The sequence below is a fragment of the Oncorhynchus keta genome, unplaced genomic scaffold (genome assembly GCF_023373465.1).
Source record: "Oncorhynchus keta strain PuntledgeMale-10-30-2019 unplaced genomic scaffold, Oket_V2 Un_contig_1846_pilon_pilon, whole genome shotgun sequence".
Taxonomy (NCBI): domain Eukaryota; kingdom Metazoa; phylum Chordata; class Actinopteri; order Salmoniformes; family Salmonidae; genus Oncorhynchus; species Oncorhynchus keta.
Genome location: NW_026280936.1, coordinates 292,852 through 311,979, shown reverse-complemented (window position 1 = coordinate 311,979; position 19,128 = coordinate 292,852). Strand labels below are relative to the sequence as shown.

General features: G+C 45.7%; 1 protein-coding gene and 1 long non-coding RNA gene across 2 annotated transcripts in view; both read right to left on the bottom strand.

Annotated features, from left to right (window-relative positions):
* Positions 1–5,612: 5,612 nt before the first annotated feature.
* LOC127920135 (uncharacterized) lies at positions 5,613–6,668 on the bottom strand. Its single transcript, XR_008105188.1, has 3 exons — positions 5,973–6,668; positions 5,835–5,918; positions 5,613–5,780 (listed from the first exon to the last, which is right to left on the bottom strand). It is a non-coding gene; the product is annotated as an uncharacterized LOC127920135 (long non-coding RNA).
* Positions 6,669–11,721: 5,053 nt separating this feature from the next.
* LOC118379174 (serine/threonine-protein kinase WNK1-like) overlaps positions 11,722–19,128 on the bottom strand; it is a 196,429-nt gene continuing 189,022 nt past the window's right edge. Inside the window, 2 exon segments of the mRNA XM_052503933.1 lie at positions 11,722–12,674; positions 13,699–13,931. Coding sequence (XP_052359893.1) covers positions 12,438–12,674; positions 13,699–13,931 — 470 coding nt within the window. The 3' untranslated portion in view covers positions 11,722–12,437.

Below are 19,128 nucleotides of genomic sequence, written 5' to 3'. Positions count from 1 at the left end.
ATGTCAGGCACAAAGTAGATGTCCTAACCAACTTGCCAAAACTATAGTTTGTCAACAAGACATTTGTGGAGTGGTTGAAAAACAAGTTTTAATGACTCCAACCTAAGTGGATGTAAACTTACGACTTCAACTGTATATAAACTCAACAAATAAACATGCTCTCACTGTCAACTGCGTTTATTTTCAGCATGTGTAAATATTTGTATGAACGCAACAAGATTCATTCAACAGACATAAACTGAACAAGTTCCAGAGACATGTGACGAACAGAAATGGAATAATATGTCTCTAAACAAAGGGGGGTCAAATGAAAAGTAACATTCAGTATCTGTTGTGGCCACTAGCTGCAGATTTGCCAGTTCTTGCTGTGAGATGTTACCCCACTCTTCCACCAAGGCACCTAGCCCTCACCCTCCGATCCAACAGGTCCCAGACGTGCTCAATTAGATTGAGATTTGGTCTCTACGCTGGTCATGGCAGAACACTGACATTCCTGTCTTCCTGGAATTCACGCACAGAATGAGCAGTATGGCTGGTGGCATTGTCATGCTGGAGGGTCATGTCAGGATGAACCTGCAGGAAGGGTACCACATGAGGGAGGAGGATGTCTTCCTGTAACGCACAGCGTTGAGATTGCCTGCAATGACAACAAGCTCAGTCTGATGATGCTGTGACACACGCCCCCAGACCATGACGGACCCTCCACATCGATCCCGCTCCAGAGTACAGGCCTCTGTGTAACGCTCATTCCTTCAACGATAAACACGAATCCGACCATCACCCCTGGTGAGACAAAACCGCGACTCGTCAGTGAAGAGCACTTTTTGCCAGTCCTATCTGGTCCAGGTACGGTTTGTGCCCAGAGGCAACGTTGTTGCCGGTGATGTTTGGTGAGGACATGCCTTACAACAGGCCTACAAGCCCTCAGTCCAGCATCTCTCAGCCTATTGCGGACAGTCTGAGCACTGATGGAGTGATTGTGCATTCCTGGTGTAACTCTGGCAGTTGTTGCCATCCTGTACCTGTCCCGCAGGTGTGATGTTTGGCAGTACTGATCCTGTGCAGGTGTTGTTACACGTGGTCTGCCACGGCGAGGACGATCAGCTGTCCGTCCTGTAGCGCTATCTTAGGCATCTCACAGTACGGACATTGCAATTTATTTCCCTGGCCACATATGCAGTCCTCATGCGTCCTTGCAGCATGCCTAAGGCACATTCACGCAGATGAGCAGGGACCCTGAGCATCTTTCTTTTGGTGTTTTTCCAGAGTCAGTAGAAAGGCCTCTTTAGTGTCCTAATTTTTCATAACTGTGATCTTAATTGCCTACCGTCTGTAAGTTGTTCGTGTCCTAATCGTGAATGTTCATTAATTGTTTATGGTTCATTGAACAAGCATGGGAAACAGTGTTTAAACCCTTTACAATAAAGATCTGTTTAGTTATTTGGATTTTTACAAATTATCTTTAAAAAAGTCAGGGTCCTGAAAAGGGACGTAGGAGGGCAACAACCCAGCAGCAGGACCGTTACCTCCGCCTTTGTGCAAGGAGGGGCAGGAGGAGCACTGCCAGAGCCCTGCAAAATGACTTCCAGCAGGCCACAAATGTGCATGTGTCTGCTCAAACAGTCAGAAACAGACTCCATGAGGGTGGTATGAGGGCCCGACGTCCACATGTGGGGGTTGTGCTTACAGCCCAACACCGTGCAAGACAATGCTAGACCTCATGTGGCTGGAGTGTGTCAGCAGTTCCTGCAAGAGGAAGGCATTGATGCTATGGACTGGCCCGCCCGTTCCCCAGACCTGAATCCAATTGAGCACATCTGGAACATCATGTCTCGCTCCATCCACCAACGCCACGTTGCACCACAGACTGTCCAGGAGTTGGCGGATGCTTTAGTCCAGGTCTGGGAGGAGATCCCTCAGGAGACCATCCGCCACCTCATCAGGAGCATGCCCAGGCGTTGTAGGGAGGTCATACAGGCACGTGGAGGCCACACACACCACTGAGCCTCATTTTGACTTATTTTAAGGACATTACATCAAAGTTGGATGAGCCTGTAGTGTGGTTTTCCACTTTAATTTTGAGTGTGACTCCAAATCCAGACCTCCATGGGTTGATAAATTTGATTTCCATTGATAATTTTAGTGTGATTTTGTTGTCAGCACATTCAACTATGTAAAGAAATATTTCATTCATTCAGATCGAGGATGTGTTATTTTAGTGTTCCCTTTATGTTTTGGAGCCGTTGTGTATGTATGTATGTATGTATGTATGTATGTATGTATGTATGTATGTATGTATGTATGTATGCATGTGCATGTGCATGCATGTATGTATGTATGTGTGTGTATGTGTGTATGTGTGTGTGTGTGTGCATGTGTGTGTGTGTGTGTGTGAGAGAGCGAAAGAGAGAGAGTTACTATATGAGATGCAAAAGTCTACTGAGTTTCTCTCTAGGCCTGGGAGAACTACAGTGCATTCGGAAAGTATTCAGACCTTGACTTGTTCCACATTTTGTGACGTTACAGCCTTATTCTAAAATTAATTAAATAATTTCCCCTCATCAATCTAAATACAATCGTTTTCTTTTTTCTAATTTATTCAAAAAAAAAAAAAAAATCACATTTACATATAAGCATTCAGACCCTTTACTCAGTACTTTGTTGAAGCACCTTTTGCAGCGATTTACAGCCTTGAGTCTTCTTGGGTGACAATTCAAGCTTGGCACACCAGTATTCGGGGAGTTTCTCTGCAGCTCCTCTCAAGCTCTATCAGGTTGGATGGGGAGTGTCGCTCCAGACGTGATGCTTAGCATTCAGACCAAAGAGTTCAACCTTGGTTTCATCAGACCAAAGAATCTTGTCTGAGAGTCCTTTAGGTGCCTTTTGGCCAACTCCAAGCGGGTGTCATGTGCCTTCTACTGAGGAGTGGCTTCCGTCTGGCCACTCTACCATAAAGGTCTGATTGGTGAATTGCTGCAGAGATGGTTGTCCTTCTGGGAGGTTCTCCCATCTCCACAGGTCCTTTGGAGCTCTGTCAGAGTTGACCATTGGGTTCTTGGTCACCTCCTTAACCAAGGCCCTTCTCCCACGATTGTTCAGTTTGGCCTGGCGGACAGCTCTAGGAAGAGTCTTGGTGGTTCCAAACTTCTTCCATTTAAGAATGTTCTTGGGGACCTTAAATGCTGCAGACATTTTTCGGTACCCTTCTCCAGATCTGTGCCTCGACACAATCCTGTCTTGGAGCTCTACGGACAACTCCTTCGAACTCATGGCTTGGTTTTTGCTCTGACACGCACTTTCAACTGTGGGACCTTTATATAGACATGTGTGTGCCTTTCCAAATCATGTCCAATCAATTGAATTTACCACAGGTGGACTCCAATCAAGTTGTAGAAACATCTCAAGGATGATCAATGGAAACAGGATGCACCTGAGCTCAATTTCTAGTATCAAATCAAATTTTATTTGTCACATGAGCCGAATGCAACAGGTGTTGTAGACCTTACAGTGAAATGCTTACAAGCCCTTAATTAACCAACAATGCAGAAAAGAAAATATCTTTAAAAAAAAACGAAGAGATCATTTTAACAATAGTGGGGGGGTACCAGTACTACATACTAGGGGTACCGGTACAGAGTCAATGTGGAGGCTACATACAGGGGGTACCGGTACAGAGTCAATGTGGAGCTACATACAGGGGTACCGGTACAGAGTCAATGTGGAGGCTACATACAGGGGGTACCGGTACAGAGTCAATGTGGAGGCTACATACCGGTACAGAGTCAATGTGGAGGCTACATACAGGGGGTACCGGTACAGAGTCAATGTGGAGGCTACATACAGGGGTACCAGTAGGCTACATACAGGGGGTAGTCAATGTGGAGGCTATATACAGGGGCTACATAAAGGGGCTACAGAGTCAATGTGGAGGCTACAGTACCGGTACAGAGTCAATGTGGAGGCTACATACAGGGGGTACCGTACAGAGTCAATGTGGAGGCTACATACAGGGGTACCAGTACAGAGTCAATGTGGAGGCTACATACAGGGGTACCAGTACAGAGTCAATGTGGAGGCTACAGAGTCAGGGGTACCGGGGTACAGAGTCAATGTGGAGGCTACATACAGGGGTACCGGTACAGAGTCAATGTGGAGGCTACATACAGGGGGTACCAGAGTCAATGTGGAGGCTACATACAGGGGGTACCAGGAGTCAATGTGGAGGCTACATACAGTCAGTACAGAGTCAATGTGGAGGCTACATACAGGGGTACCAGTACAGAGTCAATGTGGAGGCTACATACAGGGGTACCAGTACAGAGTCAATGTGGAGGCTACATACAGGGGTACCAGTACAGAGTCAATGTGGAGGCTACATACAGGGGGTACAGAGTCAATGTGGAGGCTACATACAGGGGTACCAGTACAGAGTCAATGTGGAGGCTACATACAGGGGGTACCGGTACAGAGTCAATGTGCTACATACAGGGGGCAACGGTGTCGAGGTAATATATACATTTAGGTAGAGTTAAAGTGACTATGCATAGATAATAGCAAAGGGTCTGTATACTTATTTTATAAATCTGAAAAAATGTCTAAAAATCTTTTTCGCTTTGTCATAATGGGGTATTGTGTGTAGACTGATGATGATTTTGTATTTATTTAATACATTTTAGAATAAGTCTGTAAACGTAACAAAATGTGTTAAAAGTCAAGGGGTCTGAATACTTTTTGAGTGCACAGTACAGTATGTCATATACTGCCCCCATGTGGTAGTGGATGGTACTAAAACATGTGGATACAAACAAACATTTAGGACAAGATTAAAGGACCAATAACGTGATTAATTTAAATTACTTTTATTTATTAAGTTTACAAATAAAGTAACAAATATATTTTATTGGAGCGCAAAGCGCATTTTATTTGAAGCTTGAACAGCCTCTACTTAATGCAGAACAGTTAAACGCTGCCAATGATTTCTAACAGGTTCCGTTTGGTTTTCCATTTTACTATTATTTGAAAACATTTTTGTACAATGTTAAACAGCACGAGGAAAAACCATTGAATTAAGTCACTAGATGTTTCTTGAGACATAAAATTGCAAAAAAAAAAATTCTGATAAGTAGAACAAAACACTTTAAATCAACTTGAAATGTTTTGTTTTTGTGTGTACACGTTTGGAGTCGTTTTGTGGTTATAACTTTACAGTATAATAAGCTGTGATGAAAAGGTAACATGCCAGATGGTAGCTAGAGAAACAAGCATGCTCTTTATTCAACCACTTCTGTGTCAGTCAGACCAACGCTGAATTGCATGACATGTTATGTGCACTTTGCAGGACATCAGTTACAGAAAGGCGAAGGAGGAGGTGTGTCGTAACAGTAACAAGGAACAGAACAGGTAGCAGAATCCATCGGGATTCTGAATGGATGGTAAAAATTAATATTATTACGCTTTGTAAATTCAGTAACTTCCCTCTGTAACTATGTAAATGTAGCTCTGGTCCAGGCTGGACGTGGTTCTGGTCCAGCTACTCTCTCACGATGACGATCGTTGGAGCACAGAGCTGGACCAGAGCTACTGTAAATATGTTCATCAGAGGTGGTTCTTCAGTTCACACCACTGTAACCTCACCATAACCTGTTCACTACTGTAACCTCACCATAACCTGTTCACTACTGTAACCTCACCATAACCTGTTCACTACTGTAACCTCACCATAACCTGTTCACTACTGTAACCTCACCATAACCTGTTCACTACTGTAACCTCACCATAACCTGTTCACCACTAACCTCACCATAACCTGTTCACTACTGTAACCTCACCATAACCTGTTCACTACTGTAACCTCACCATAACCTGTTCACTACTGTAACCTCACCATAACCTGTTCACCATTGTAACCTCACCATAACCTGTTCACTACTGTAACCTCACCATAACCTGTTCACCACTAACCTCACCATAACCTGTTCACCATTGCATGTTATGCATTGCAGCCACTGTATCATACAGTATGACACTTAGTTAAGAGGAAGTAAACATTGTAAATATTGCTCCGTATTCTTTAGATAGAGCAGATTGAAGCTAAAGTCATTGCTGCATGGTAATGGCACTGAGGCAGTGGCTTTGTAAAGCTCTTATTTGTTTTTGTTTTTCAAAAGTATCGATCATCAACAAAATAACTAAGAAAATAGTATTTTTTGTCACGTTCACAGCTTCAACCAAACTTGCAAAGTACTGAGGGCCTCCAGTAAGTACCGTACTGCTGTACTGAGGGCCTCCAGTAAGTACTGTAGTGCTGTACTGAGGGCCTCCAGTAAGTACTGTACTGCTGTACTGAGGGCCTCCAGTAAGTACTGTAGTGCTGTACTGAGGGCCTCCAGTAAGTACCGTAGTGCTGTACTGAGGGCCTCCAGTAAGTACTGTAGTGCTGTACTGAGGGCCTCCAGTAAGTACTGTAGTGCTGTACTGAGGGCCTCCAGTAAGTACTGTAGTGCTGTACTGAGGGCCTCCAGTAAGTACTGTACTGCTGTACTGAGGGCCTCCAGTAAGTACCGTACTGCTGTACTGAGGGCCTCCAGTAAGTACCGTACTGCTGTACTGAGGGCCTCCAGTAAGTACTGTAGTGCTGTACTGAGGGCCTCCAGTAAGTACTGTAGTGCTGTACTCCAGTAAGTACTGCTGTACTGAGGGCCTCCAGTAAGTACTGTAGTGCTGTACTGAGGGCCTCCAGTAAGTACTGTACTGCTGTACTGAGGGCCTCCAGTAAGTACTGTAGTGCTGTACTGAGGGCCTCCAGTAAGTACTGTAGTGCTGTACTGAGGGCCTCCAGTAAGTACTGTACTGCTGTACTGAGGGCCTCCAGTAAGTACCGTACTGCTGTACTGAGGGCCTCCAGTAAGTACCGTACTGCTGTACTGAGGGCCTCCAGTAAGTACTGTAGTGCTGTACTGAGGGCCTCCAGTAAGTACTGTAGTGCTGTACTGAGGGCCTCCAGTAAGTACTGTACTGCTGTACTGAGGGCCTCCAGTAAGTACTGTACTGCTGTACTGAGGGCCTCCAGTAAGTACTGTAGTGCTGTACTGAGGGCCTCCAGTAAGTACTGTAGTGCTGTACTGAGGGCCTCCAGTAAGTACTGTACTGCTGTACTGAGGGCCTCCAGTAAGTACCGTACTGCTGTACTGAGGGCCTCCAGTAAGTACCGTACTGCTGTACTGAGGGCCTCCAGTAAGTACCATACTGCTGTACTGAGGGCCTCCAGTAAGTACTGTAGTGCTGTACTGAGGGCCTCCAGTAAGTACCGTACTGCTGTACTGAGGGCCTCCAGTAAGTACCGTACTGCTGTACTGAGGGCCTCCAGTAAGTACCATACTGCTGTACTGAGGGCCTCCAGTAAGTACCGTACTGCTGTACTGAGGGCCTCCAGTAAGAACGAAAAGTTCAATCCACAAAACGTTTTACAAAGAAAACCCCAACTGTTTTTAACGGTTTTAAATATCCAGGAGACAACATAGTCACTCTGTAAAGACAAATGATTGAGAATCTACCATCTGTTTAAGTGATTTCCCGTAGCAGACATGTTTACAGTGAGGAGAGACGACTGAAGCGCTAAGCAGAAGGCGATAGATCTAGCAGTCCCTGTAAGCTAATCAGTAGTTAAGGTGACGAGTGTTTATTAAAAATCACTTTTCTACGGCTTTAAACATGTTTTACCCCAGGTAATGGTTTTGTACAGTTGCTTTGAAAAGGATATTGGGCTTAATGAACTATTCTGTTGTACACAGATTGGACCAGTTTTACTGTCTACAACACTGTCAGGTAACGAGAAAGACACGGACACTGTTCATCTATCATTACAACATCTTGTAAGGTTTCCAAAAAGACCAGAAGGACATCAACCAAAAAACTAAAACATTCACGTCAAAGAAATCTAATAATGATGGAACCGACCATTTATTTGTCTGCATTGTGAGCGGTGAGACTGTCTGCTACTTTAGAACAAGCTACAAACCTGCACTAAAAGCCACAGGTGGTTTCATTAAAGAGACTGGGGCAGCATTAAGCAGATGATGAAATAACTGGGCTTGAACCACCAGCATTGCATTGGTGATGAGGAAGTCACTTGTTGGTCAAACCCAGCAGCACAGTGTACAGTACTGCTGCCATGTGTTGGAGATAGAGAGTCCCCTGACCTCTCCTCTTCTGCCTCCACTAGCCCTGGCTTCTACCTCAACCCAGCAGCACAGTGTACAGTACTACTGCCATGTGTTGGAGATAGAGAGTCCCCTGACCTCTCCTCTTCTGCCTCCACTAGCCCTGGCTTCTACCTCAACTCCACTTTCACTTTACCCACCTTAAATGGCATAGAGCCCAGTCACAACTACTACTGTAAAGACTACATCCAAAATGGCGCCCTATTCCCTATTCAGTGCACTACTTTTGACCAGGGTCCATAGGGCGCTGGTCAAAAGTAGTGCACTATATAGGGAATAGGGTGTCATTTGGGGGACACAGCCTAAGACTGCCCCACTGACAGTAGACACACATTATGCCTGGTTCGTAAACTATAAAACACCACAATCTGGTTTTAACTCTTGAGACATTCACACAAATACAGTTTCTCACTGACTGACTTTCTCTTCTCTATTCCTATCAGTCTACCACTTCCTCCCCTCTCTTTCACCACCAACACAAGGCTTGTATACCGTGCTGCCTGGTGTCGGACACACTCAAGGCTTCGTGGACAGGCCATCAGTAAAGATAGTCTGATTGTTGTAGTGGGTCTAATGATAGGCTCAGTGTTAGCTAGAGAGCTCTTGCATACTGAATGAATGGTTCTAGTATCTGAAACGTGTCCCCGAACACTAGAACAAACGGAACAGTCAAGCATTCCGTTCCTAACAGACCCTTTATTTTAAATGTTAGGTAACCCTGGTTCAGCCTCACTCTGTTGTTCTGTTGTCTGCGTTCCTTTGTCTGTTTCAGATACAGAGTTTGTCCAAGCTTCACCATCAGATCCATTCCTACTCTCTGCAGAGTCTAGGACTAAGTTTGTCTTCCGACCCCCAAATCAAAATGTATTTAACCCCAATACTAAAACAATAAATGGCACAAAGAAACAAAACCCCCACAGCCCACCTTCCCCGTCTCCCCTTCCCAGTGTACCTTTGACTTTTGTACCCACAGAGCCAGTAAAGCACTTCAATGTAGCAGAAATCAACAGCACTTCCGTTACTCCATCATGTCAAAAAACTGTTCAAAAAAATAAGCTAAATAAATAATGGAAGGCACTAGAAACTCTAGCAGAGCTCTCACTGGAGTACTGGGGGGCGAAAGGACACGGAAAAGACCAAGGGTGAGTCCTACATTGCACCTTATCCCCTATATAGTGCACTACTTTTGACCAGAGCCCCATGGGCCCTGATCGAGGTCTTATCGGCTCCTGGTGAAAGGTTGAACACCATGTAGGGGATAGGGTGTTATTTGGGACTCAACCCAAAGTTACTATTCAAGTACGTTAATTGAGTCCATTTAACATTCACATGTATCTAATATAAAGAAAGTACAAAGAGAAGAAAGGTTAAAGTGACCTCGATAAGGAAAATAGCTAGCCTTTTACTTTGTATTGTTGTTCAGCCTAAGTATTACCAATCCACCATAACGTTTCCTCCAACTGTCTTTTTGTTTGTATTTTTCTAGCTTTTGTCTTCTTAAACTCATGTTGTCCAACAACATTTATAATAATCACAGTGTTTCAACATCAGAAACTGATGGGTAAATACAGGTCCATACAGAACACTTGTCTTTTTTCATTTCTTTTTTCTTGTTTTTTTTAAATAGAATAATAATGTACATTTTTGTTTTCAATCACACTATTGAAAAGACTCAGAAGTAGAGAGATCGAGGCCCCTAAACGCTGTCAACATCATGATTATAAAAGGCTTTATGTTACTAATAGATCATAGGTTTGAAAGCTTCACAAGCCCTCAGGACAGACAGCGTTGTGTTGCTGGAGATCCAAGGCATTACTTTTCATCCATCATACCATCCACCATGCAGCCTACCTCCAAGCCCAGCCCACGTCCAGTCCTCTCCTTGCCCCACCATGCAGCCTACCTCCAAGCCCAGCCCACGTCCAGTCCTCTCCTTGCCCCACCATCCACCATGCAGCCTACCTCCAAGCCCAGCCCACGCCCAGTCCTCTCCTTGCCCCACCATGCAGCCTACCTCCAAGCCCAGCCCACGTCCAGTCTTCTCCTTGCCCCACCATGCAGCCTACCTCCAAGCCCAGCCCACGTCCAGTCCTCTCCTTGCCCCCACCACCATGCAGCCTACCTCCAAGCCCAGCCCACGTCCAGTCCTCTCCTTGCCCCACCATGCACCCTACCTCCAAGCGTCCAGTCCTCTCCTTGCCCCACCATCCACCCTACCTCCAAGCCCAGCCCAGTCCCAGTCCAGTCTCCTTGCCCCACCGAGACCTGTCCTTCTCTGGGTCCACGCAGGACAAACACCAACCTACCTCACAACCGTGAAAACAATATCATGTGTGACACAGAGAGCCAACAGGACATACCTCCTTCCGTTCGCCCTGCATTCCCTCTCAGAGCTAAACCACCTGTGAAAAGACTATTGAGTTGAGTCTGAGAGAATCTACTTCAGTCAACAACTCCTGTCTGAGAGAATCTACTTCAGTCCTGTCTGTGTTAGTTCAGGGGGCTCTCTCATTAGGGATATGGAGATGGGAACTACCAGCCAGCTTGTACAGACGTTATGCTTCAGGATGGGGATCTCATCAGCCCCCAGATACAGCACATTTTAAAATGGAGTAACTATAAGCCTGAAGTTAAGACTGGGATAGATGGGTCTCACACACACTACTCCCCTCCAATCATGTAAAGAGATGGTTAGCATGGAGAGGGGAGTTGTAGTTTCTTTAAAGGCCCTATACTGGGAGATGTAGTTTCTTTAAAAGGCCCTATACTGAGAGAGAGTTCCTGGATCAACCCTAGCGTTAACCCTTTCATCATGCTACAGAAGAGTCTCCTCAGTTCAATGGGGACAGAGGAAAAAAATTAAAACACTAATAAACATGGAATCATCATAATCCCAAACTCTTAAAAAATCATAAAAAAAAGACATTCTGAATGTGGTCATGGATTGTTCTGTTTCCCTAATGAAGGTCACTTTATGTGTTATTATTATATTTAGGAGGAGGTTTCTATTACTGTGTTCTTATTGCATCCCATGGCAACAGGAGGGGTAGAGTAGGGTATGAACCCCCAGGCCTTTTCTACTGACTCTCCACTTACACACACCAATGAACATCCTAAATGATATATAGGAATAGCAGTACATGTGGTTCCGGATGTCAACACTGCCTGACCAGCTACATACATGGCACCAGTCCCACACCTCAGCCTCACAAGCTCATTCCTTGACCCCATAACCTTCCTCACATCTCCTCAACATGCTACACAACTCGACCATAATGGACTTCTACTGGAGCTGTATAGTACTGTACAGTCACTTAAAGCTCTGTTCTGGAGGTCAGTTACCAACAGGAGGAGCTGTATAGTACTGTACAGTCACTTAAAGCTCTGTTCTGGAGGTCAGTTACCAGCAGGAGGAGCTGAACAGGCAGGGGTGGGCTCAGATAGGTGAGAGGAGAAAGGGGGGTGGGCTCAGATATGAGAGGAGAAAGGGGTACTATGCAGCTCCCCAACGATAAGTACACCACCACCCCCATGGTCTGTTACTATCCTCCATCCCTCCTCCCTCTCTCTGAGATCAGTACAAGGCTCTGGTCTCTACTGTAGAGTACATGTAAAAGCCAGTGAAGGAACAAAGCCCATCACCACACACACACACACACATTTTACAATAGTAATTGTCACATTAACCCTCTTTGGCCACATAACATTGCACTCGTGTCCATTGGTATTCCTTGTCGCGTTTTGCGTCTTTCTTCGACCCCCAAGGCCCACAGTTGACCTCGGGGTGGGTGGGGGAGAGGGGAAGTGTGTCCCTCTCCTGTTATCCTTCAGGGGAACAGAAGAGGGCAGAGTGGTGCACCATTTCACACAGCAGCTGACTCTTTTCTCTCCTGCTCCTCCTCTTCTTCACAGCCAGCTCATTCACATTCAATACAGTCCCACCAACCATGATGTCACTTGTAACACACAGCCCCTCTCCCCCTTGTAACACAGACACCCTTCATTCCTCATGTCTCTCTCCCTCAGTCTGTCAGTCTCCCAGCCCGGCATGGCTAACATCCCCTCATGGCCACTACGTGGTCCTCAGGTTGGGGCCTCCAGGGTTGCTGACGGATTTCTGCAAAGTGCTGATGTGATGGAAGCCCTGCAGGGAGCCCTGCCCCCCAGTGGCAGAGGAGGGGTACTGCGAGGAGGAGGCAACCAGGGGCTGAGAGGAGGCTAACATACCGGCCTGACCCTGTCCCGGCCCTGTGGACCCCGTGGATCCCACCCACTGGGCGCTGCTGTAAGGTGCAGTGGAGGAGGGGTAGCATGCCCGACCCCGCTGTACTGGGGAGGGGGACACAAGGAGCCCTTGCGGCCTCCCAGAGAGGTAGCGGGGGTGGAAGAGGCGTTGCTGGGGCACAGCTGACTCGGGGCGGAGAACTTACGGCCCTTGTTGGTGGACGGGGTCGCCTGGAGAGGAAGAAGAGACACCAGGGTGAGATACTGCATGGCTGCTCTCCAATATCCATACTAGCATAGCACTTATATTACATGGCCAGAGCCATCTCAGCTATGCTACGTGGAGGTTGGACCAGGAGCCATATTAACAACTCATGTTCCAGCTTACAAACACCATAACATTCCCGCCCCCATAACATTCCCTTCCCATAACATTCCCTTCCCCATAACATTCCCTTCCCCATAACATTCCCCCCATAACATTCCCTTCCCCATAACATTCCCTTCCCCATAACATTCCCCCCATAACATTCCCGTCCCCATAACATTCCCGTCCCCATAACATTCCCGTCCCCATAACATTCCCGTCCCCATAACATTCCCGTCCCCATAACATTCCCGTCCCCATAACATTCCCGCCCCCATAACATTCCCGCCCCCATAACATTCCCGCCCCCATAACATTCCCGCCCCCATAACATTCCCCCCATAACATTCCCTCCCCCATAACATTCCCTTCCCCATAACATTCCCGTCCCCATAACATTCCCGCCCCCATAACATTCCCGCCCCCATAACATTCCCTTCCCCATAACATTCCCGTCCCCATAACATTCCCGCCCCCATAACATTCCCATAACATTCCCATAACATTCCCTTCCCCATAACATTCCCGTCCCCATAACATTCCCGCCCCCATAACATTCCCGTCCCCATAACATTCCCGTCCCCATAACATTCCCTCCCCATAACCCCCCCCATAACATTCCCGCCCCCATAACATTCCCCCCATAACCCCATAACATTCCCGCCCCCATAACATTCCCTTCCCCATAACATTCCCGCCCCCATAACATTCCCGCCCCCATAACATTCCCGTCCCCATAACATTCACGTCCAGTAATCTATATTTCAAATAAGCAACACAATCAAACATGGACTATATTGGTAAGGATTGAGCATCCCATTATTTTCATGAATAAGGCCTTTTGAGAATGTTTTGTTTCTATACCAGAAAGAGTCTGTCTTCACTCACCTGGTAGCTGTGTCCCTGTGAGGGTTGCTGTTTGGAGCGACTCTTGCCCTGGGACAGACTGATGGCGTCGCGGGCCCAGTTGTCAACCAGCTTGTGCAGGTCGTCTGTGAACGTGCCCTTCCGGCCCTGTTGAGGGGGGTTGGGAGAAGGCTGGCCCTGGTTCTGACCCCCTGAACCCTGGTCTCCTGGACCCTGGCCTCCTGGACCACTCACTGTGTTGGTGCTGCTGGTCCCTGGAGAGACGGGAGAGACAGAGAGGAGGGTTATGGGATATGTAGAGTAGGTAGTTGTGTGGGTGTCAGTGTGTTTGCGTTGGTTAATGACATACTCTAGCTATGTCAACGTAACAGGACAGGATCCTATGATATTATGATCAACTCTGAGGCATGCATTTCCTCCATCCTGATGAACTGGGCCAACATTTAGCAGGATGAAAATATCTACTCTAATCTGACAAATGTGTTCTGCATATGAACAGCAGAGGGAGCTGTAACACGAGTCTAGTCCATCACCCTGAATGAACGAGAACATTCTCCATTTTAAAAACACATTCACTGTCTGCAGATAAAATGTTCAATATATCAACAATGACTAGCTTAGACTTACAGCTAAAATGACCCATCTCTCACAAGATCCATGTTGGGGATTTAATTTGGGCCAAGACCTAAGATCATGGTGGTTTACGTTTCAAAACAAAATGTTATCTAATGTTGTCTACAGTCATTCTGTATCAGCAGCCTTCCTAAACACTAACAGGCATTATATTACAGCAAGCATTTACATGAGAACAGATGTATTGAGCTGCAAACAGGCTTTAAAAAAGGTTAGCTGTTTAGTGCCTCTCTTCCTGGAAGCAGAGCCAGAACCCAAAATACACCAGAGGTGAGAGTGAGTATGGGAAAATACATCAGTTCCTTTTCCACCTACTGCAATGTCTCGACAATAATCACATACATGCAGTAGCCCTGCAGTAGCCTACTGCAAAGTCTCAACAATAATCACATACATGCAGTAGCCCTGCAGTAGCCTACTGCAATGTCTCAACAATAATCACATACATGCAGTAGCCCTGCAGTAGCCTACTGCAATGTCTCAACAATAATCACATACATGCAGTAGCCCTGCAGTAGCCTACTGCAATGTCTCAACAATAATCACATACATGCAGTAGCCCTGCAGTAGCCTACTGCAATGTCTCAACAATAATCACATACATGCAGTAGCCCTGCAGTAGCCTACTGCAATGTCTCAACAATAATCACATACATGCAGTAGCACTGCAGTAGCTGGCTGCAATGTCTCAACAATAATCACATACATGCAGTAGCCCTGCAGTAGCCTACTGCAATGTCTCAACAATAATCACATACATGCAGTAGCCCTGCAGTAGCTGGCTGCAATGTCTCAACAATAATCACATACATGCAGTAGCCCTGCAGTAGCCTACTGCAATGTCTCAACAATAATCACATACATGCAGTAGCCCTGCAGTAGCTGGCTGCAATGTCTCAACAATAATCACATACATGCAGTAGCCCTGCAGTAGCCTACTGCAATGTCTCAACAATAAGCACATACATGCAGTAGCCCTGCAGTAGCCTACTGCAATGTCTCAACAATAATCACATACATGCAGTAGCCCTGCAGTAGCCTACTGCAATGTCTCAACAATAATCACATACATGCAGTAGCCCTGCAGTAGCCTACTGCAATGTCTCAACAATAATCACATACATGCAGTAGCCCTGCAGTAGCCTACTGCAATGTCTCAACAATAATCACATACATGCAGTAGCCCTGCAGTAGCCTACTGCAATGTCTCAACAATAATCACATACATGCAGTAGCCCTGCAGTAGCCTACTGTAATGTCTCAACAATAATCACATACATGCAGTAGCTCTGCAGTAGCCTACTGCAATGTCTCAACAATAATCACATACATGCAGTAGCCCTGCAGTAGCCTACTGCAATGTCTCAACAATAATCACATACATGCAGTAGCCCTGCAGTAGCCTACTGCAATGTCTCAACAATAATCACATACATGCAGTAGCCCTGCAGTAGCCTACTGCAATGTCTCAACAATAATCACATACCTGCAGTAGCTGGCTGCAATGTCTCAACAATAATCACATACATGCAGTAGCCCTGCAGTAGCCTACTGCAATGTCTCAACAATAATCACATACATGCAGTAGCCCTGCAGTAGCCTACTGCAATGTCTCAACAATAATCACATACATGCAGTAGCCCTGCAGTAGCCTACTGCAATGTCTCAACAATAATCACATACATGCAGTAGCCCTGCAGTAGCTGGCTGCAATTAGGAACTCAAGGACCTGATGCATTTCCGTTGCAAACAATAAATGAAGCTATGATAGAAAAACAAACTCAGAAAATGTCATTATTGTTCAATAGATAAACTAAGTTCAATCATTGAAGACCTTTGGCATTTCTGACAAGCTATTGAGGCAAGTTTTTTTTTTAAATGTATAAAAAAAGGAAAAAATTTAAAATTAGAGGGAGGAAAAGCCATGACGTAAAGCAGCGATACACTGAGTCATGACTGCAGCACCAGTGGAACTCTGGGTAATGGAGTCCACAGGACAAGCCATGACGTAAAGCAGCGATACACTGAGTCATGACTGCAGCACCAGTGGAACTCTGGGTAATGGAGTCCACAGGACAAGCCATGCTCTAAACTAGAAGAGATGGGGGAAGGAGGGGAGCAGCTGAATCACAACATGACTTCAACATTTTGTGGTCTGGATGACTCCCATTCACATTGCAACGACTCTGAATAAATATTTTTTAGGTTGGCCAATAACGAAAATACCTTACGTTTAAAGGGCCAATCAGCACCTGCTACATACATTTTCTGACTTGTACATTCTTGATAAGTATCCAATTATTCTTGAAGAATCAAACTTATAAATGCCTCATGTGCTTAGTTCAATTGTCGTATCCCATCAGAACTCAAAATATAACCTTGTTTTACTCCAATGTTTGTAAACAAAAAGGAAGAAACACCATATAGCCTCAAAACATTGTTAAAACTATCATTTTAAGGCTTCCCGAGTGGCGCAGTGGTCTAAGGCACTGTATCACAGTGCCATTAGAGATCCTGGTTTGAGTCCAGGCTCTGTCGCAGCTGGCCGCGACCTGGAGACCCATGGGGTGGGGTCCAGCATCGTCCGAGTTAGGGGAGGGTTTGGCCGGCCGGGATGTTCTTGTCCCATCGCGCTCTAGCGACTTCTGTGACCGCTGACACAGTCGCCAGGTGTACGGTGTTTCCTCCGACACATTGGTGCGGCTGGCTTCCTGGTGAAACGGGCATTGTGTCAAGAAGCAGTGCGGCTTGGTTGGGTCGTGTTACGGAGGACGCATGGCTCTCGACCTTCGCCTCCCCGAGTCTGTACGGGAGTTGCAGCGATGAGACAAGACTGTAACTACCAAATGGAAACCACGAAATTGGTGAGTAAAAGGGATGATTTATTTTATATACATACACCACTGTTTAAAAGTTTGGAGGTCATTTAGAAAAAACATTGTCCATCAAATTGATCAGAAATACCTCAAACTATTGAACAGTGGTGTTGTAAATTAATGTTGTAGATGTAAACGGCAAATTTTTAATGGAATATCTACATAGGCGTACAGAGGCCCATTATCAGCAACCATCACTCCTGTGTTAGCTACTCCAAGTTTATCATTTCAAAAGGCTAATTGATCATTAGAAAACAATTTTGCAATTATGTTAGCACAGCTGAAAACTGTTGTTCTGATTAAAGAAGCAATAAAACTGGCCTTCTTTAGACTAGTTGAGTATCTGGAGCCTCAGCATTTGTGAGTTCGATTACAGGCTGAAAAATGGCCAGAAACAAAGAACTTTCTTCTCAAACTCATCAGTCTATTCTTGTTCTGAGAAATGAAGGCTATTCAGTGCGAGAAATTGCCAGGAAACGGAAGATCTCATAAAACGCTGTGTACTACTCCCTTCACAGAACAGAGCAAACTGACTCTAACCAGAATAGAAAGAGGAGTGGGAGGCCCCAGTGCACAACTGAGCAAGAGGACAAGTACATTAGTGTCTAGTTTGAGAAACAGAAGCCTCACAAGTCCTCAATTCGCAGCTTCATTAAATAGTACCTGCAAAACACCAGTCTCAACAGTGAAGAGGCGACTCCGAGATGCTGAGAGTTCCTCTGTCCAGTGTCTGTGTTCTTTTGCCCATCTTAATCTTTTATATTTATTGGCCAGTCTGAGATATGGCTTTTTCTTTGCAACTCTGCCTAGAAGGCCAGCATCCCGGAGTCGGGACGTTGTTGACGTTGAGACTGGTGTTTTGGGGGTACTATTTAATGACGCTGCGAATTGAGGACTTGTGAGGCTTCTGTTCCTCAAACTAGAAACTAATGTACTTATCCTCTTGCTCAGTTATTTATTTATGTTCCCCAAACGTTTTTGAGGAATACAAGATGTATCGACTTGAAAACTGTATAAATTGGTTGAGTACTGTGGATACCAATATCCCTGTGAGCCTCCGCAGGCCCATGTTGCCCAGGGTTAAGAACAGACATGGAAAATGAATAATATGACATTGTATCGTATTACACCCTCAACACTTATTCCATGGATCCGTTGGTCAATTTATAAAAATGGTAAAATAAATATAAAATGACATTTAGAAGACATTGTTATATATCTGGCCACGGAACCCACTTTGAGAACCCCTGTGACAGATCATTTGAATGGGGTCATCGTCACAACAGACAAATGCTCAAGTCACCCTGTGAGAGGAGAGCCTTGTTGACTCCGACACATGACTGACACCACAGCTGGCATCCACAGGGCAGTAAGTGCACAGACACTCAAAGCAGAGAGCAACAGGAGGTAGGATTGCAAAATTACAGCAACTTATCCAAAATGTCCAGGTTTTCCAGAAAGAGAATAAGCAAGGAGGGAATCCTCCAAATGGGATTTCTGGAAAACCTGGGACATTTTGGGAAAGATTCTTTAACTTTGCAACCCTAACAGGGGGTGCAGAGAGTGAGGGTGGTGGAGGAGGCAGTAGGGGTTGGGGGCAAAGGTCATAAAATTGATAATTACTACAGAGTTGGTTGCAGGGGCAGACTTTTTCACCATCTTCCCTGAAGAGTGGACGGAGAGAATGTGAAGCGCAGGACGGACGGAGAGAGCGTGAGGGTTGGAGGAGAAAGTGTGTTAATCATTCACCCTTCTACAACAGACGACAGCATGTTTTCAATTCAAACTAAAACAAGCACTCCTCCTGAGGTCAATCCAGATCCTCTCTACAGCTCATTCCCCTTTAAAAAGGTTAAAAAGACAGGAGGGTGGGAATAGTAGTATAGGGGTGTAGGTAGGGTTTAGTAGGGTAGTAGGGGTGTAGTTGTAGGGTTTAGGGTGC